General features: G+C 34.3%; 1 protein-coding gene across 1 annotated transcript in view; it reads left to right on the top strand.

The window, feature by feature from the left end:
• Sras (Ras converting CAAX endopeptidase Sras) overlaps positions 1-21,166 on the top strand; it is a 28,640-nt gene extending 7,474 nt beyond the window's left edge. Inside the window, exons 4-6 of the mRNA XM_075365327.1 lie at positions 2,352-2,519; positions 10,493-10,561; positions 20,281-21,166. Coding sequence (XP_075221442.1) covers positions 2,352-2,519; positions 10,493-10,561; positions 20,281-20,564 — 521 coding nt within the window. The 3' untranslated portion in view covers positions 20,565-21,166. The remainder of the gene's footprint in view (positions 1-2,351; positions 2,520-10,492; positions 10,562-20,280) is intronic.
• Positions 21,167-21,380: the final 214 nt, after the last annotated feature.

The raw sequence follows: 21,380 nt of genomic DNA, 5'->3' as shown, positions 1-21,380 counted from the left end.
TATTTTGACTCATCTTAAACTTAATGTAGTATCTACCTGCAATAATTACCATTCTATGAGAGCTACACATTGCACCCTTTTGTGTATCCCCTTGGAGAAAGTAATGAATGTATATGTAGTATCATATAATAGTATGATGTGTATTATTCTAAAAATAATTTTAAGTAGAGCTGTGGCAGTATACACTTTTTTATCTACATTGACTAAATATTTAAACAACTCTTTTGCTATTTTTTGTGAGAAGTTATTTAAAAATGATTATTTCAGTGTTATTTAAAAATTCAGTGTAATTTCCTTGATGATTCATATAAAAGTATTGCCTGCCCCCTTTAGAAATTTTTTTTATGACTTCTTTGGGAGCAGCCATGTCAAAATTTATATACTTATTTATATAAAAGATTAGGCTTTATATATTGTTACCACATATATGCTTAATTTAATATTGGTGGGCGATAACAGTAGCAACAATGTGAGCGGGGCGCATAGTATATGTGTTGATACACGCATCACTCCCACCATGCAGATGACCGCGCAGTTCTCCCACCATAGCAGCGCTGCAGCCCCACCACTCTCAGGCATCAATAAAAGAGCGTTCACCATGAGAGTGAACGCAATTCATCGTCGACCACAACCTGAGGAAGAAGAAGAAGTCCCTGGCCGGCTCTACATGGGACCTCCCGGCAGATGCCAACAACCCTGCTGGAGCAGCAGGCATGGCCAGCTCGCTGAGGGATGCAGATGCTACCTTCCCACTCCAGCTCCAGCTCGCCGGCCCAGCATGTGTTCGCTCGGGGAGAACCGCCTCGGCCGTGCTGGCGAAAGATGACCGATACTGACCTGACACTTTGGGGTTCTGGCGGGCCACCACTGCCATGCTGTAGTGGGGACCCAACTGTCACTGAGCGAATGGACGAGCCGCAACTCTCCGACTTTGCCAGAGACCAGCTTCCGGAAACAACAGCTCTTCTCAGAGCTAATGCTAAAAAACAGCCCTTTTCAGGGCCATCACAAGGTTATGAATTATGTGCCGTTGAAGCCATTTAGCGACAATATTTATACATATACTGTTTAGAGTATGGTTGTAGGTCCACCTATGGCATTTTTAGTTTTTATTTTGTTGTGAATTCTTACTGCAGTCTGTAGTCTTACATGCATAGTGTAGTCTGGAAAATTAAAGTTTGCACTGAAGTTAGTCTATGATAATTTTTCAATAAACCATTGTAAAAAATGTAAAATATACCAAACTAAGGCTGATTCTATCCTACATTTGCTTATAAAGAACTTATTTAAATAACAATAGACATAAAAGTTCTTGAGAAAACATGGGATAGACAATTTTTACAGCTTTTTTTTATATATATTATTTCAGGCCTCTGGAACTTTGATAAAAAAATTTTGTAATGAATAATGTTCCTGGATAAAGAAACTTGACTTCAGTCATGGTGATGCTCTCTTGGATAAAATATTCCTTGTCTCAAATTTAGTGGTATAATAAATCAGGTATACATAAAATAAGATCTAATGAAAATATTAGTAAAAATTGTAGCCATAACAGTCAAAAGATTTTAAACAAGTATTTTCAGGAACATATATAGCGTGATTAACAAATATTTAACTTATTGGATTGATTAGAAAATATTAATATGTATAAAAAAATTAGTGAATTAATTTTAGAAATTAATTATGTAATTATGATAAATTTCATTTCTATACCCCTGAATTTAACCCCCCCCCCCTCTGAAAAAAGAGTGGTAAGAATAAGGGAAAGGAGTGTATAGTGAAAAATGAACAATCACTCATTTCTTACATATAAAAGGATTCTCAAACATTTTAAGTAAACCTACTGAAATATTTGCTTCAAGACCTTCCAGGTCTTAGTAGTTGCTCACTCACTCAAAATTCCAGGAAATTGGGTATATTTACCACGGAATGAGAGTAATCAATGATTTTGACCAACTCATTTTTTTTTAGCTGCAGTAATTTATTTTTCTTTCAAATTCTGAAGGATCATACCAGAATACGCATAGGCTTTCTAAATAAAATTCTTATCCATTCCTATATTATATTTTCACTTAAGAAATATTTTGTCATTTTAACTAATCCTATGTAATAAAATGCATTTATTTCTTGTTTGCATAATTTTACTGACTATTGTTTAACATGAGTATTAAATTAAATAATTTTAGTACAATAAATTAATTAGTGTAAGAGTAATAAAATTAAATTAAGGTTAATTTAGTTTCGATATTGAGTAAATGTGTGATGTACCATTAATTTGTGTAATCCTTAAAAAAATATGATTGTAAATAGTATATTATTTTTAGTTTAAATGACCTGTTTAAATGTTTCAGAGCCTATGTACTGGATTGCTAATATGCAAAGGCTTGTATGGTTAAGAAATTATTTTGTTGCACCATTATCTGAAGAATTTACATTCAGGGCATGTATGCTTCCATTACTTTTACAGTGTTTTCCTCCCATTAAAGCAGTCTTCGTTTGTCCTCTGTTTTTTGGCGTTGGTGAGTTGAAAGTTATTATCACAAGATTTTAATTTAAAAAAAAATTTCATACATCTTTTTTATTGGTTTAAAGTTTGGTGATATCAGAGTTGATTCAAGCATGAATCTACCAAAAGTTCACCCTCTAAAGACAAGTATCTTAAATTTTGAGTTTAGTTTGTCGATTCATGTTAGAAGCTAAAAAGTGTAGACGAAAGATCTTAGGTTTAGTATTAGCTCAGATCATATCCTGATATTTAAAAAAAAATAAAGATTATGATCAGATAAAAAAAGAGCAATGATCATAAACATCTGTATTCTGTTTAGAGGCAAAACAATGGTTGCTATAATAAGTAATGTTGAACAGGGTTATGATAAAGCTGTTAGTATAGTTTAGATATGTTTTAACAGGTTAGCTACAAGTTTGATTCGTAGTGATATTTCTGCTGAGCCAGTAGATTATTAGCAACCAAACTTTTTTCTTTTAGAAAATTTAAAAAATTTTTAACTGACTTCAAAAAAAGAGGTTTGCATTCGACCCTTTTTATGTTTGTTCACGCATAATTTTTTTCTTATTAATCTGATTGAAGTAAATCTTTTTGCAATCGACGCAGCTGCTTTTCACAATGGTATCATGATGTTGAAAAACTTTTTATCTCAACAAATCTAATATTGATACAGGCAAAACTTACAACCAGATTAAATTGAAATAAACAAATACATCAGGAGGACGTTAAATAAATCTCATTGATTACATTCAGAATGGCTTATGTCATTGTAAGCATTTAAATTTGGAAGAACAATCAATTTATTAATAGTTCTTTTTACTAGCATGTTATTAGTTTTCACATTAACTATTCTAACTAGTCCATCGTTACCTGGAAACACTTCAACACAATTATTCCTAATTTCCACATCAGTGGAGGAAGATTATTTTCTTTAATTATAACTACGTTGGCAACACAAATGTTATTATTTGAAATTTTACACTTGTTCCTCTGCTGCAAGGAATGTAAATAATCGATAGACCATGCTTTCCAAAAGTCTTTCAATATTTTTTGTATAAGCTGCCACCTAGTAAGCTTATTTACTTTAATGCCTGAGAAATCAGGATCGGGTAAGGAAGTTAATGGTGCGATTGTTAGAAAATGTCCAGTGTAAGTGGAGCTGGATCAGTTGTATCAGGTGATGGTAAGTACAATAGTTTGGAGTTAAACATGCTTCTATCTGGATCAATAAAGTGGATAACTATTCGTAATTTAGACGGAATATCCTATGACTCTTCGCAGGTGAAACTTCATGCTCTTCACAGCAGCTTCCCACAAACCACTCCAGCTGCGAGAGTACGGAGGAATGAAAGACCACTTTACGTTATTTGAGGTGCGGAAAGATTTAATTTTGGAACTAGCAGTATCGGTTTTAAGAAAATCATACATTTTCTGAAGATAACGATATGCACCGCAGAAGTTTTTTTCCATTATCAGAAAAAATATGAGAAGGCAATCCTCTGCATCCTACAAATCTTTGTAGGGCAGCTATAAAACTTTATGTAGATAAATCAGTTACAAGTTCAAGGTGTACTGCCTTGGTGCTGAGACATACGAACAATGTGATGTAAGCCTTAATAGTCAAAGGATTTATAGATTGAGTACGCTGCCCACCATGACGGATAAGTATTGGGCCAGCATAATTAACACCAGTTGACTGGAATGGTCTGGAAATTTTGACTCTTTCTTTTGACCAAGTAACTGCAGTTGACCAAGTAACTGACTCTGTGGTTGAGCTCTAAAGCGAAAACAAGTTAAACATTTATGTATGATGAAGCGAAGTATGATTTTGGAATTGACGATCCAATATTCCTGCCTAAGTAAGGAATGAATTAACTGTAATCCTCCATGGGATAATCTTAAATGTTCAAGAGAAATAATCAATCGAGTAAGATGACTATGAGGACTTAAAACTATGGGATGTTTGGCATTTAAAGACAAGTTTGAAAAACTTAAATGACCTCCGATGCAAATGATCCCATTTTGATCCAAAAATGGATTGAGAGAAATTAATTTGTTTTCCTGGATACAGCAGAATTTTTTCTTAAATTGTTTAATTCTTTTGCAAAATATAATTCTTGAGTTTGGCGAACAAGAATTTCTAACGTGGAACTGGTTTCTTGTGGAGAATGATCTAACAATATACGATTATTTTTATTTTTTTAATTATAAATGAAGCGAAAAAAATATGAAAATTTTTTTAATGTTCGTACAAATGAAGAAAATCGTTTTGAAAGTTCTAAAGTTTCTGTTGTTTTAAGAGCAGCTGAAAACACATTAGTTTTGCTAGACTTCTTCTCTTCCTTGACTGAATCTGACAGAATCATAGAAATGATAGGCGAATTGGATGACCAGGCGTTCTCCTCTTCCTTCAGAAAAGATGGATCATTCCACCAGAGTTGTGATGAGGTTAATGCATCTGGCATGCAACCACATGACAGGATGTCTGCGGGGTTATCCCTTGAAGGAATGTGCTTCCATAAGCATTCCTTAGTTAGCTCTTGAATTTTGCAAACTCTATTTGCAACGAATACCTTCCATCCATTAGGAAGCAATGACAACCAGTAAAGTACTACTTTAGAATCCGACCAAAAATGGATTGAATCAAATCTTATACCTAAAATACACTTAACCTTATTGAATAAACGAGATAATAGAAGAGCCGCATTCAACTCTAACCTTGGAATAGAGATTTGCTTGACTGGCGCAACTCTAGATTTTGAACGATAAGTGGCTTTCGATGTGTTCATTACTATCAACAGATCTGATGAAAAGACAAGTACCATACACACTACTACTTGCATCACAAAATCCATGTAATTGATAACGCTTACTTAAACTAATTTTAACTAATCTAGGAATCTTAAAATTACTTGACGATATTAACTAAGAATACACAGAGAATTCAATTTTTTAGATTGTGGAGCGGGAAGAACTTCATCCCATTGAAGGTTAGGGCACCGTAACTCATGTATGAACACTTTAAATGGAACAATTGCAGGAGCAAGTAGACCCAAAGGATCGAACAATTAAGAAATAATTGATAAAACAGAACATTTAGTGTAAGAAGTATTATTATATTTTGGTTTGAATTGATAAATGAAATCATCACCTTGAGGATTCCAAAATAATCCAAGTGTCTTGATATTTTCATCCTTATCTAATTTGATGTAGGAATCAGGATCATCGAACATACCAGGCACATTTGAATGACATTTATGCAGCGAAAGTCCATATTTGTTAAGCAATAACAAAATATCATTATATAATTGTTTCAACTGATCGATGTTGTCACAACCTGTGGGCAGATCATCGACATAAAAATCTTGCTTAATTACTTGGCAAGCTTGAGGAAAGAGGCTTCATTTTGATTGGAAATTTCAATCAAAACATCCTGTGGCTAGAAAACTTGAAGGTGCTAAACCATAAGTAACTGCCTGTAACTTATATGGAATGATTGATGAGTTGGTATCATCATACCAGAGAATTCTTTGTAATGAAAAATCTTGAGGATTAATGTGAATTTGTCTGTACATTTTAGGAATGTCTCCTGATAGCAAGTAGCTGTGAGTTCTAAAACGAATTATAATTGAAAATAAATCTTGTTGTACTACTGGACCTGAAGCAAGAATTGAATTGGGTGATTGGCCATTTGAAGTATTTGCACTACCATCAAATACTACTCTGGTTTTGGTAGTGGTGGAAGATTCACGAAATACTTTGTGGTGGGGCAAATAAAAGGTTTCAGTTGGAGTGGAGCCTTACACTGAGATGAATCTGCAGGTTGCATGTGATCTAATTCTTGATATTCTTTCATGAAATGGAAGTAATCTTCCTTAAGTTTAGCGTTTTTCTAAAATCTACAACGTAACAAATTGAAATGATGCCTTGCATTCTCATATGAATCTCCTAAAGCAAAGTTTTCCTTACGAGGAAGAGCTACAACAAATCTGCCTTTGTCATCACAAAAGGTATTTTCCACGAAATGTTTTTCGCAGAAAGATTCCTCCTTGGTTGGTAAGCGATCTTCGATCTCTTCAGATTTCCATGACTAATTGAGAGGAAAGCTGTTCATTTCTGACAAAAAGCGATATTGAATCTGAATCATTTTTCCGTTTACCAGATTTAGTAGGGATTTGACCCGAGACTATGAAACCAAGATGAGTTTCTTGAAGTATGGTATAATTAGAATTATGAGTTAGTTAATTGAACAGGCTTAGGTAGAGAAAGATAGTATTGAGCTCCTAGGATAATGTCGATTTTCCCAGGAGTATTAAAATTAGGATTGGCAAGAAAAAATTGAGAAGGAATTTCCCAGTCAGTTACGTTTACAAAATCATTAGGTAACAGACCTGTGATAGTTGGTAGTACATGACATTTAAAATTAAAATTAAAATCTTCATATCTAGAATTAATATTTAAATCAACACTTAGCTTAGATTTAGTAACAACATTACTAATACCCGTGATCGACATTAAAACAGGTTTGGTTTGAAACCCAACTTTAGCAGCAAACCTTTTAGTACAAAATGAAATCATCAAAGCGGAATCAAGTAAGACCCTGGCTTGGATGAAATTACATTTTTTATCTTTTACATTAACTGCAGCTGTTGCAAGTAAAACAGACTTGTTAGGTTCTGATTTTAAAGTACAATATGAATGTGTTCTGAGAGGATCTGATGGTCTGGATTGGATAGTGATTACGAAAGAGAGAAAAAACAAATAAAACAGCACATCAACATTATTTGAAGTTTGTTTAATTTATAATTATACCAGAAACGCAAGAAGAGTTTATGCATCAACTGTAATAAATGAAAACAATATGGTAAATAACATTTGTGTTACAAGAACAGAAGACTTAACTGAAAATAATTGAATAAACATTACATTCACAAAATAAAAAGAAACAGGAATTCAGACACACAATTAACATACAGTACGAAAACACATAGCACGACCAGTTTTACCGAGCACAGCATTTCACTTAAAAAATAATCTAATTGTAACTTTTCTGACAATACAGAAACACCCGTGAGCAGAAAGTAAAAATTAAATAAAGTCTTTAGATAATTTAATTGTAAAGAGCTTGACATTACAATTTATTGACAACAAAAGAACAATGTACACAGCGCCGAAGCTAACACACCCAATGCACACAGAGAACTGACCGAAAAAACAGCCGACATCATCATTCGCACGCAGGTCAGAATTATAATAATAAACTACCTTGGGTTATGTTGTTTAACACTGTTCACTGATTTGTTGACAAACCGTAGCCCATTATTGTGAAATCGGCAAAACTGTGGTTTCTCGAACAACGTTGTGTCTGCGATCTTGACCAAAAACTGAACAGAACTATTAGCCAAAGGAGCTTGATTCGGCTTAGAAGATTTAATTGTTGGCTCTTGCAGTGTATGATGCTTTTGTGAGCATCTTTTACATTTACGATTGCTTTGACACCTTTTCACAATATGCTGTTTACTTAAACACATAATTTTTCCTGAAATACAAAATTTTTCCTTTCATTAACATCATAACTTAAAAACTTATTACATCAATACAGTGGATGATTGCTAGTTTTACATAACGTAAACATAAAATTATTGGAATTATTTACATAAAATACATCTTTACTAAAACTAGGTTTTGAATAATGATATTTTTGTCGCTAAAACCTACATTAGACGGCTGTACCTTTTCATTACATTGAATTGTGTCGGTGGATTCAGGTAGTTTACGCTTACATTCTAAGAAAGAAATGAGTTGTTCTAACTTTTGAAATTCATTATTTTCCAGTGTTTTTTCCCAGTGTCTTAAAGTATTTAAATTTAAGTTTTGATTAATTAACTGTTTTATAATAAATTCCAAATTGTCAATATTTAGATTCTTCAATGCATTAATATTTGAATTAATGTGATCAGTGAATTTAGATAAATTTTCAGAATTTTCCTTTTTTAATGGTTTTAAATTAATAATTTCTAAAGCATGTTTAGCTTTTGTTATCATAACTAGCTTTAAGTAGTTCTATTGCAGTTTAATAATTTTCAGACATTTCTGATAAATTTTTTATTACGTCAAGAGCATTGCCCCTTAAGAAATTTGTAAGGTAATAAAATTTTTCAACATTAGAAAATTCTCAGTTATGAAGTAAACTATTAAAAAGATCAAAGAATTTATGCCAAGCCTTCACATCACAATGAATGGGCTCAATTTGTATAAGTTTTAAAGAAATTGGATTAGGTTTGTTAATCACTTTAGTTGCATCAGTTACTTCTGAAATTTTGAAACGATTTTGTAATTTTTTATGTTTTAACTTAAGTTTATCAAAAAAGTTATCATAAGTGTTTCTGACTTCAAGGTCCTTATCATTCACATCTTGGTGCAATTCGATTCCAGATTGAACATCGAAAAATAGTTTTTCGTATTCTAACAGTTTATCAAACTTATGGTAAATAAATTATAATCTCCTGAATTAAGATCAAAGTTTTTAATGAATGTTTTTAATTTGGTTATACTATTCTTCATAATGCCTCTTTTTTTAATAAAATCCTTGAATTCCATTTTTATTGGAATCGTACACAAAATAATATTAAAATTGAATGAAACAAAGTTATTATAACATAAGGTTAAAAGATAAATGCCGCCATATACAATAATATTGTTAAAATATAGCTTATGCATAAAGTTGAATGAAATGGCTTGGTTGTAAATATGATATGATATTCCTAATATCTGCCATTTGCAGGTCAGCAAACAATAGAAAGATTGCTTGAAACTTGTCCAAACTGGAATCGAGTGTTGGTTTTTTATACCTGGCTAGCTTCATAGAAACAATTTTGACTGTATTATGAAATATTTAACTATTGAAATATTCATGTTTTACTAATATTAATTTTTTAATTGCACTTTTAACATATACCCTTAATTTTTGATGCACTTTTTATAAATAAATTTTAAATACCGTGTTGTTGACTTGGTTTGACCTTATCAAAACCCATGGATGAATGCTATAGAGTGGCTAAATCCGTGTCGTTAATACAGCAACTTGACCATGAAATGTTGGTTAAAAGATAGAGTAGTTGATCCAGTATGTACGGTGACTTGACCATCTGGTTCTTGAATGTGAAGACGAATGACCATAAAGAGATGTGGCAGATCCGTCAACTTAACTATCCAGCTATCCGCTTGATTTATCCGGCCAATTAACAATCCGGCCCAGAGGACCATGAAACAGTGGTAGATTTTAGAGTGAGTTTGGACTGCACGTTCATAGGTGATGACTGAAGACAACGCCTTGTTGCTTGTTGAATAATGGTTTAATGAATTGTCGTCTTGACAGTTAATGAATTGAATTATAACATAACGTATAACTTGACATATAAAAATAAAAAATATAAAATTAAATAAAACATTAAAGCTAACGTTCATCTGAACAAAGAATGGAGTCTATCCGGAATAAGAATATGACGTGACCACCTTGGAGCAGATTCGAGTGCCGAATGGTAGTATGAACAGAACTCTCTGGTGAGCTCTAGCACCCACTAGATCGCAGCATTGGATGGCTCGATGTGGAACGAAACACCATTAATAAAATCATCAAAAATTGAGATATATCATCTTAAACCTTTCAAACCCTATATGCATTATATATAATATACAGCATCAGTATGGACAGTGGGAATCTTATAGTTCTATATATGCATCACATTTTTTAAAAATAATTATTAATAGTGTAAACGTTAAGATAATATTTGTATTCATATATTTATTATTTTAAACTGTGAAATACAAAAGATTTTGCTAAAATTTAATTGTGTCAAAAAATTATATGAAAATTAATTTTTTAAATAAAAATTTCAATTAACTATCAAAAATTCCATTACTGTATAAATTTGTATTAAGAAACAATTATTATAATGATAATTCATGCCATATTTGATTTTATAGCTCATTTTCATCATATGGCCGATAGAATGAAGGCTGGTTTGGATTTAAAGAGAGCACTGCTGATATCATGTAAGAAAGAACATTATTATTATTTTTAAATGTATCATTTATATTTTAGTATAATGGAATAACTAGGACTGCAACTAAAACCTACAACACTATAAAATCATAATAGAATATAAAATCACTTAAGAAAAACATTTCTTATTAATTTATGCCCATGAAACCAGTTTGTTTTTTAAGCTGAAAATGATCCTGAAGTCAGAATTTTCCATCACCCTTTATTTTTGAAAAATTCAAAACTTTAAATTTTCAAAATTGTTGATATTGTATGATGCATGATTGATTATACACATACGTTTTTTATTATATATGATTACTTTATATTTGTACTCAGTATATATTTTAGCTCTATTAAAATCAGTTGTTAACCATGAAACAGTAACTTAGATTAAAACACAAACATTACATAGCATGACATCATACCTCTATTGAAACGTACATGAACAAGATTCATCATGTCTGTTTAATTCAAAACAACAGGAAACCCCTTTGGTTGTTAGCCTACTGCTTTTAATAATATAATCGTTTCAGTCAGTTTATAACTGTACCAGCTGCAGCTAGGTCCTCTGGGCGGGTTGCCCTGATGGGCGGCATCTCAGAATGGGATTATTAGGTGTTCAAAATTGATTACCTCTTGTGTAAAAATATTCTTTTTTGAATAATGAAAACTGATATAACAAAAGTTAAATTAGAAATTTAACTCTAGAAATTAATACTAATGAATCAGGATTTTCCACTAGTGATTGGTACATTCCAGTGCCTACTTTTTGGTTATAGTTCATTATTTTATGAAGAAAATCAATCACATAAGTAAATAAAAAATACATAAAAAAATCTTTTAAAACACCACTCTTAAATTAAATGCACTAAAAGATAAAAAATCATTTCTGGGAATGGATTTGACAACAAGCTTTGATGGTGATATGTAAGATTATGTGAGTCATAGCTTCAAATTATAAATTTGATGTTTTTGCCATTTTTTTCTTATGTGTTATGAATGGCCTAAAGAGTGATAATCTTACATATATTACATATCTTACCAAGCTTGTTATCAAATCCATTCTGAGATAGCATCCTAAAATTATTTTACATTTTAGTGTGTTTAATTTAAGTGTTGTTTTAAAAAAGATTTTTACATATTTATTATTTTCTATTTTTTAGCCTTATAAGCCTTATAAGTTTATACTTAACAGCTGCACTAGTGCATAGGTTTGAGTATATTTAGCGAAAGATCAGATCAGTACGTTTTACGGTTGGTGAATACAATCAAAACATAGGACTAAATGATTTAATTTTCGGATAACCAAGATCTGGTTGATCAAAAGTGTACCCAATGTGTTAAACAGTTAGCGCTTGACTTGCTGATACATATGCCATTTGAACTGTGTAAATCGGACAAGTGATTGTCAAGATAAATTTACAAACAGTGCTCCGGGGACACCTGAAAATATTATCATTTGATGGGTGCCACTGGGAGCAGCTGGGGTTGAACAAAATTTTCAGAGTGCTAGGGCTGACTGTTTTTGAGATATTTGAGGTTTTCATCTGAAAATTCTTAAAAAGTACTAAATTCTCCCAAACTCAATATATATGTATATATTTTTTTTTTCTTTTTGATGATATCACCACAATAAGCGTGAAACCTGTGCCTGGGATATGGAAACATATATATTTCACATATATATAGATATATATATATATATATATATATATACAGTATATCAATATATAATAATGTAACAAGTATAGTTGCCCCAGCGAATCTACGAGCTTGTGACATCACGTGCTGTCATCTCATTATATTATTGTTTTCCAAAACATTATTTTTGCGTGTAATTTTTATTTTTATTTCATTTTTCAACTTACAAATAATGCAGGTGCCCAAACAATACATTTATGTTGTTGTGTGTTCAATTCTTTCCACTTGAGTTGATTGCATGTACAAAAATGCTTAATGGCAATCTTGTAAACAATAACAATTCCTTAACCAATGACTAATGCTCTAATTGGTATTATGTACAGGTCTATAAAAAAATATACTTGCAGTTAGAAATGATGTCTTTCATTTTGATTATATTTAGATCCATCATTCTTAGTACACAGTGTATGTATAAAGAAATAAAATTTAGTCTAGTTTATATGAAGGTATTTGGATAGCGTTTTTGTGCGGCCATTCTATTTTATAATTACTCAGTGTTTTTTGCAAATTTGTTGGAATATATTATTTATTGTTTTTATTTTTGTTCATGTGTATTAGTGCTGTTTGTTATGACAGAATTTAAATCCATAATTAAAAAAAAGTGCTTGAGTCAAGCACGTGAAATTATCAATGATGTTTATGATTTTATGAAAAGAGAAGCTCTAAAAGTAGGTAAATTAACTGACAACAAACATATATTTGGCATTCAAAAATGCAAAGAAAGAACTGCTGCTGCTTGTGGGATATCAAGAACACAGGTTTAAAAACTCAAAAGAGAAAAAAAGATATATGATTCTTCAATCAACATCCCAGTCATGTTCTTTCAGCACACCGAAAAAGTAAAAATGACATTCGAAACCTGTCAGTGGACTGAGCAGTTTTGATTTAGGTGTAGTTAAAAAAACAGTTAATGAATTTCATTCAAAGAAGAATGAATTGCCTACTTCAAAAAAATAAATTCCTTTCGGCGTGCCAGAAGGCAGAGGTAGATTTCACTGGGGCAAAATAGGGGTAGGCGAACTTGATCCTGTGCCTATTAAGCTATGATTCTTTTGTCCTTGAAACTCCATTATTTTTGCACCTCTTGGCCCTTATCAAAATAACAGTAGGAACTTTAAACGAATTCGATATTTTATTTAATAAGAAAGTTATAATTTTTTTTTGTTTTGGTCATCCCTTGCCATAAGGGTTGGTCATATCAAAAATTGTTTCAAACAAAATTTTTAGGTAATGTTTACAGGACTAACGACCACTTTAAACCAATTTGATACTATGCCTATTAAGGGAGTTATGAGGTTTTTTATCTTCAAAACCCAATTTTTTCCTAAAATCTAAACACACTGTACCATTTCCTTCAATGTCATCTTTACTGAGACCTGTATTACACAGTGAATCGGTTCCAGTTCCCAATGTTCCTGAAAACGTGTGTTGTGAAAAAAGTGATGAGAAGCAGCAGACATTATGAAAGAAGACAGTCTGGTTCATACTTTGCAATCAGTGCAGTATACAGTCCAGAATGATACAATTTATTAAATTTATTGAAATGAATCTAAAGAAATATAAATATATATATATGTATGTATATATATATATATATATATAGGGTGTCCCATATAAAATGCAACCCAACCTTATATTGGTAGGTATTGAAATAATAGAAAGGCATGTGTAAATGTAAATGTAATTTTTATTATTACCATCCATTACCTTACATTTAGAGTAAATGTTGGAAGTGGCCGCCATCTTCTTGAATACAAGCTTCAATTCTTTTTACAGCGTTTCTTGCAACTTTTTTCAAAGTTTGTGGCTGGATATTTAATACAGCTTGTTCAATATTGACTTTCAAGTGTTCGTGGTTTGTTGCTGTAGGCTTTTTCTTTGAGGTAACCCCGTAGAAAAAAAGTTCGCTGCAGTCAAATCTGGAGATCTTGGTGGCCACAAGCCTCGACCGATAACACGATTACCAAAGAATTCCTCGACGAAAGTTGAACCCGGGTAGTGCGATGTCGCACCGTCATGTTGTAGCCAGCAGTGTCTGTCTTCCTCTTCCAAGAGTGCAATGAACTGAAATAAAATATCCTGATATCATTCTGCATTAATGGTGTACTCGAAAAAAATAGGACCGATTATTTTTTTCCGCGGTATCGTGCACCACACGCCCAACTTCTGCAGGTGTAATTGTTTTTTGTGATAAACGTGGGGAATTTCAGCACTCCAAATTCTACTGTTTTGGCTGTTTAAGTAGCCATCCAAATGAAACCGTGCTTCATCCGTGAAAAATAACGAATCCATAACATTAATTCCCTCACGCAGAAATCGACGGAACCGTTGACAATATTGTAGACGGTTCTCTTTGTCGGGCTCAAGAAGTCTATGAACCGTTTGAATGCGATAAGGTCGTAATTGTAATTGTTTGGTCGCAGGATGAACAGTCGATTTAGATGAACAAATTAATTTCAGCAGACAAACGTCTGATCGATTTATTTGGTGAGGCGAGTAATTGGTCTTTGATTTTAGTGACTGTATCTGTATTCAACACTGACGCAAATCTTTTGTGTTCCTTGTTATTAACAGAAACAGTCTCTTTAAATTTTGCAACTAACCTTAATACTGATATTTTGTTAGGAGCTGGTTTACCTGGGTACTTATGGCGAAACAAATCTTGCACTGCAACCACTGATTTCGTACTGAAGTACGACTCAACAATGAAAACACGTTCATCTAGTGAAAACACCATCTTGTCTCTAGCAATACACTGAACGTTATGATTGCATTGTTGTTACTATCGGTAGTGTTCTACTGCGTCGCCGCGATGTTCAGATGTTGGACGAGTCCATTTCAGTAACGAGTAGGGGAATAAGCTTGACTTTTGAAATTTCATGGATGAGTGATTGATGGGCTGCGTTTTATATGGAACACCCGGTATATATACAATGTATATGTATGTATGTATTAGCAAAACTATCAGTCGTAAACAGAGATTTTTCGAAACTTTGAGTATACATAAAAAAAAAGAATATTTTACAATAAAAAGAAAGAATAAACATGCAATAACCAACATAGAAATTAATTTGGAAATGTTAGAAATAAATAAAAATAAACTTGAAAATTCAGAAAAATATTATATATAAAATTACCCACTTAATAAATAAGTAAATTCAAAAAATGATGAACTGTTTAAATTTCTATACCCGTCTTGATAGGTGGCTTATTTATAACCAATTTTAATTCAGATGATCATGACTGATATCAGTTTTAATTTATGATAAAGTCAATAATACACTGCCTGAGATATTATTTAATAATTGATGAATCAGTCAATTTTAAAAATATTTATTGCTTTTCTCAGTGTTTTCTTCACCTCCTCATTACAACACTTTGTGGGATTCGCCCGTGGATAGTATACAGATGTAGTCCAGTATTCAATGTGTCGTTGGTGGCATAACTATTTCCAATTCCACTTGTGAGTGCAGTCCTGTTGTAGGTCAGGACAGCTGCAGGATAGCTCCAGCGGCAAAACACTTCCTCCATCAAACAGCTGAAGATGGTGCCCATGTCAGCGTGAGAAATGGGCCTAGCCTCTACCCAGCAGGAAAACAGTCAGTCGCCACCACTAGGAACCTGTTGCTTCGTTTCGTTTCTGGGTATGGACCCATTAAGTCAACCGTCATATGCTTCCAACAACCTGTAGGCCTCTGGGGTCGCTGATTGTCTGATGGAGGTTTTGGCCCTCGTTTGTGGCAGGCTAATGTGTGGCACTCCCATACGTACTTCCAAACGTCCTTCGTAAGGCCCTACCAATTGTAATATTGCCGGATCGCCAGCCAGGTCTCTTCTGCTTCAGGATGACCTGCTTCCAGAGCATGGTGGTAATGTTGTATGACAGCCGAGCGATTGCGGGTGGGATGTACACTTCCACTGCCCTAGTGTTCTGTCCTGCTGTCCATACAACGCTGTCTTTGTCCACTCTGAGGTGGGTGCCTGGAGCTCAATTTGGATCCTGGCATAATTGCACTCTGGATCAGCTTCTTGTGCTTCTCGTATCTGTTGGAACAAAATGACACCTCATCTTGGCAAAATTGATGTTTCTCTTAAGAGCACATCAGGTGGTGAAATTGTAGGCGTTCAAGAACCAAATCTAGGCGGTGTAAGTGTTCTTCCCAGCTTCTGCTGTAAACAGTAATGTCGTCCAAGTAGACCAGGCAGCACTGGCGGAAGAGGCTGATGAGAACATCCTGCATTAGGTGCTGGAATGTGCTAGGTGCATTTTTCAAGCCGAACGGCATGACTCGGAACTGGTATCGGCCGCCATCTGGAACTGAAAAGGCTATAAAACATTTGGCTGATTTCTCTAGGGGTATCTGCCAATAGCCACTTTTAAGGTCGATTGTTGAGAAGATGCGGGCGCAGGTTCGTGCCAAAAAACCGTTTTGCGGGTTTCCCTACTCAAATGGAGGTAGCCACGACTGTATTCCAACACGGCTTGTTGCTCCTTCAACCAGTCGTGTCCCAAGATGATTTCTTTCTGAAGCCCCGGAACTACCAGAAGCATTGTGGGAATTTTCGTGTCGCCGCAGAGAAGCTCTATTTGCACCATTCCTGTGGTACGACAGGAAGTAGAATTCAATGCCAGATCTATCTTGATGTCTGTGTTGGAATTGGCTTGCCACGGTAGCAGCTCAGCTCTTCCAAAGCTGAAGTTGGCCGCAGAATCTATGGCCACTGTGAGTCATCCTGCTACCTCGACGGTGATTCTAGGGATGTCTGAGCCTAGTTGATTGAGGGTCCCGGTTGGCTCCACAGCCGGGACCCTTACTCGTTTCCCTGCTGCGACTTCCTTATTGGGCAGTCCCTGTAAAAATTGCGCTCCGGGCAGTAATCACTCCATGGAGCCAAGCTGCTTCTACGTTGAGTTGCCTTGTCATTTGTTCTAGCCAGAGAAGTATCTAATTGAAGCTCACATACTTTATCCAGCGAACTCCGCCCAGAACTAACGCGGATTTTATGAGTACTCTTTAACATTGTAGCTTGGATCTCTTGTTCGTCTGCTTCAATGATGATGGGCTGTTGCATCAGGTCGTCAATATCATGTATGGTTGCCGCTCATAGCAAAAGTCGAATCTGGGGTCTGAGCTGCACCAGCAATACTGATAGGAAGGCAACTTCACTACTGGGAACTAGTCGGTGAATGAGTTTCCTCTTCTGCAACAGGAAAAGCTCCGCCGATTCATTAGCTCCTTGCATCTGTTCGTAAAGTTGAGACCAGAGCTTGGCGGTAGTATGCGGGCGGTTATATTGATGCCGAAATCGGTCGATGAACTCGGTCCATTGAGTTGTAGGTTTTTGTATTGCCTGGTCTCGGACAGAGCCTCTCCTTTCAGCAGCCGTTTGGCGTACTCGGCCCATTGCTCAACAGGCACTCCCTGTTCTTGTAGCTGAGTTTGTAGACGAGAGAGGAACAGTTCTGGGTCCTCGTGTGGTAGACCGCTGAAGGTTAGCGTTATCACCGGCGGAAATGATGCATGGATGCCCGCAACCAGCAGTCAATGTTCTTGGGCGCCTTGAGTGTTGGTCTGTCAGCTAACATGTGGAAGGCAGAGCGCGGCTATGTCCAGTCTTCTCGTCCAGACGATCTTCGCCCCACGTTGGGCGCCACTTGTTGCCGAATGGCTTCGACGGCACGTGGCACTTACTAACCTTATGGTACCTCTGAAAAGAGACGTTTTTGTCGTCGATTGGATTCGACAGCTCGTAATTACTAACCTTATGGTAGCCCTGAGAAGGGCTGTTGTCGTTGAATGGCTTCGACAGCTCGTAATTCATAACTTTGTGGTGACCCTGAAAAGGGCCATTTTTTGCGTTAGCTCTGAGCTCTGTTGGGTCTGGAAGCTGGTCTCCGGCGAAGTCGGGGAGTTGCGGCTCGTCCATTGAAGTCAGACCAGGCTTCCCTTCAGCGGGAGTTGGATCCCAACTACAGCGTGGCATAAGTGGCTCCCAGAGCCACCACTGCCACGCCGTGGCAGTGGCAGAAGTGGTCCTTCGCCGGCGCGGCTGAGGCGGTTCTCACCGAGTGATCCCACGCTGGGCCACCTCCTGCTGCTGAGACCGTTGGCCAAGGCAATTGAAGCCCAGCGAACTGGAGCTGGAGCAGGAAGGAAGCATCCGCGTCCAGCGGCTTCCTCGGCAGGCTAGCCAGACCTGCTGCTGCGGCGAGGATGTTGGCATCCGCTGGGAGGTCCCACATTGAGGCGGCCAGGGAACCTCTTTCTTCTTCCATCTTCTTCTTGGTCTTCTCCGGGTGGTGGTCGACAATGAATTGAAAATTCACTCTCGTGCACGCTCTTTTATTGGAGCCTCAGAGTGGTGGGGCTGCAGCGTTGCTGTAGTGGGAGAACTGCATGGTCATCTGTGCGGCGGTAGTGATGCTTGAATCAGCATGTCCGTATACTGTGCGCCAGCTCATATCTGAGTTCCTATACTATGTTCGTCCGCTAATATTAAATTAGGTATATATGTGGTAACAATACATATTATATACTAACAAGCTTTCTTAGTAAAAGTTCTTCTTGCTTGTGCTAGTTAATTTTTTGTGTACTGTGTTCCCCTGTCTACATATCTAGTTTCTTATTATCCTCTTTCTTATCCATTTCATTGTCTTTCATTTACTCTTATTTATTTTCAAACTGAATTTCTGTATTATCAATAAATCCACTCCATTCAGAATTTAGAAAACTCACTTTGGTGTATACCAAAATGAATTTTTCCTTGCCAAGTGTTAATATTTTTGTTTTTCTCCTTGGGTAGCTATTCAGTTTTCAGTTACTGAATTGTTTCTTGTATATGCATGAGAAAAGCAATAGGTGCAGGCTACAATAGGATCCTTTTCTCATTTTTTTCTTAATCAGAACTTTATTTTCATCATCTTCTATCCTCTGAAGGCAGGATTAAGATGAATAAAGCCAGCTACATAGAATTTGTAGTTTTGAAAAGGAGTTTAATAGAATGAAAAAATGTTAAAATTTTATGGAAGATGTAATTTAAATTTGGATAAAAGACTTACATACATTCTGTACAAGAATCAGGTAGCAGTTACAAGAAGGACCAGCAAAGTTAACTTCCTGCTTCAGGGTGTCTTGAAATCAACATCCAGAAAGAACAAATCATGGTAGAAGGAAGTTGTGTAGAAAAGTAAGGAATAGAAAGGGCAGAAATTATTCATCTGCAGCATTATTCAGCATACAATCTGAAATAAGAATGAAGAGGGATGGAGTCCATAATTATGATGGATATTTTTTAAAAATGAGTAGAAAATAAAAATGTATATGGGCATAATTTTTTAAAAAGGTATTGGATTTTCTTTTAAACCCTTGTTAAAAAAATGACTGAAAATGCTGAATTTTGTATTCTGAAAGCTAGAAATAATAAACAGAGGCATCAAATGAAGTGTAAATATTAAGAAGAGACATCTTAACATCAGATCGTCACTCATACATTCCTCTCAGATTAAATCTAAAACCAATTTTATAGTACGAATTACATATTGATTTGCAGATATCAAAAATGTTTTCTTGAACTCAAAAGGCCAAAGAAATATAAAAGAGGGAGATTAGAATTCACTATTTACCTATCCATAGAATGGACTTCAGTTAATAAGAATAAAAATAAATCAGCAGACTTTCTGTTAGTGACAATTAAAACTGGCAGTTTTTAAATCCTAAGATATTAATGGGTAATTTTAGACTGTTCTGCATGGTATAATACATTTCTTACATCAACGTGGTAACTCCCACCATAGGTTTAGTAAGTTATTACTACTTGTGCAGCAGCATATGTACTGACTGCATGGTATAAAAACCATTGCTGCCATTTGTGTCACATCAGCATCAGTAAACATGTTATACAGTGAAAGGGTAAGCAGTTATTAAGGTGTTCTGAACTATGTCCCTGCATGCAGGTTTGTATATACTTAAATTTTAAATATATATAAAAGAAAATAGTTATTGTAAATATAATAATTTATTTTCAGGTTTTCAATTTTCTTATACCACATTATTTGGTGCGTATTCTGCATATCTGTTTCTTAGAACTGGACACTTTGTGGCTCCATTTTTAGCACACGCATTTTGTAACCATATGGGTTTTCCTGACTTCTCCGAAGTTATTAATATGCAAGAACCGCAAAGAACTTTAACGATGTGCGTGTGTGTTATAGGTTTAGTATTGTGGTGCCTACTTCTTGAACCTCTTACTAATCCTCAGTGGTATGATAATAATGTATTTTATAAACTTCCATTAACACAAAATTCTTAAACGATATTATCTTTTGTTTTTGTTTAACTTTGATTGCTTTTTTTTTAAATTAAATAGTTATGTATATATTAGATGATGAAATCGATTTCTGTTGTATATTATTAAAGAAAAAGTAATATTAATGGTAATTTTAATGAACTAAATATAGTATTAGAAACAATTATTAATGTAATAAGCTAGAAATGTTTATTATTCTTCTGTGGATAAAATTTATATAGCGTCCATTTGATGTAGTGATTGTTTAATATTGATTAGCATTACAAAATTGAAAAAATAAATAATAATTAAAATAATAAATATTGATAATAAACAACATGTATCTATTCAGGATGTTAGTTATAAATAATAGTGATAATTTTAAGTGTTGCTTAGGTTTAAACACTGGCAAAATTACTTAAATTTTTTATTAATCATATTATAATATTTTTTTATTATTTGATTATTGATTTTTTTAGTATATTTCATTTTTCCTATATTGTTTTTAATGTCTTTGTGACTGGCATATTACTTGTACTTTACAAGAATTTTTTTCTTGGATAATGACAATCTCTCAATGTCTGATAGATTGCACATGCAGTGCACAGAACAATCAGCTATATTATATTTGCTCCATTTTAAGACAAATTAGTCTTAATTTAAAAAATAAAATAATCTATCAATGAAACATATATACATATATGTTTCTTTTATACATATACATTTTTCTTCAACATTTACATAATACATTATATCAGATTATGATAATTATAATTGTTTTGCTCTTGTTTTTAAAACCTTATAGTAATTTAAAAAACTTATATACACAAGTGAAATAAG

The sequence above is a fragment of the Lycorma delicatula genome, chromosome 5 (assembly GCF_047948215.1).
Source record: "Lycorma delicatula isolate Av1 chromosome 5, ASM4794821v1, whole genome shotgun sequence".
Taxonomy (NCBI): domain Eukaryota; kingdom Metazoa; phylum Arthropoda; class Insecta; order Hemiptera; family Fulgoridae; genus Lycorma; species Lycorma delicatula.
Note: the sequence above shows the minus strand (reverse complement) of the source record. Positions and strands in the feature narration are given on the sequence as shown.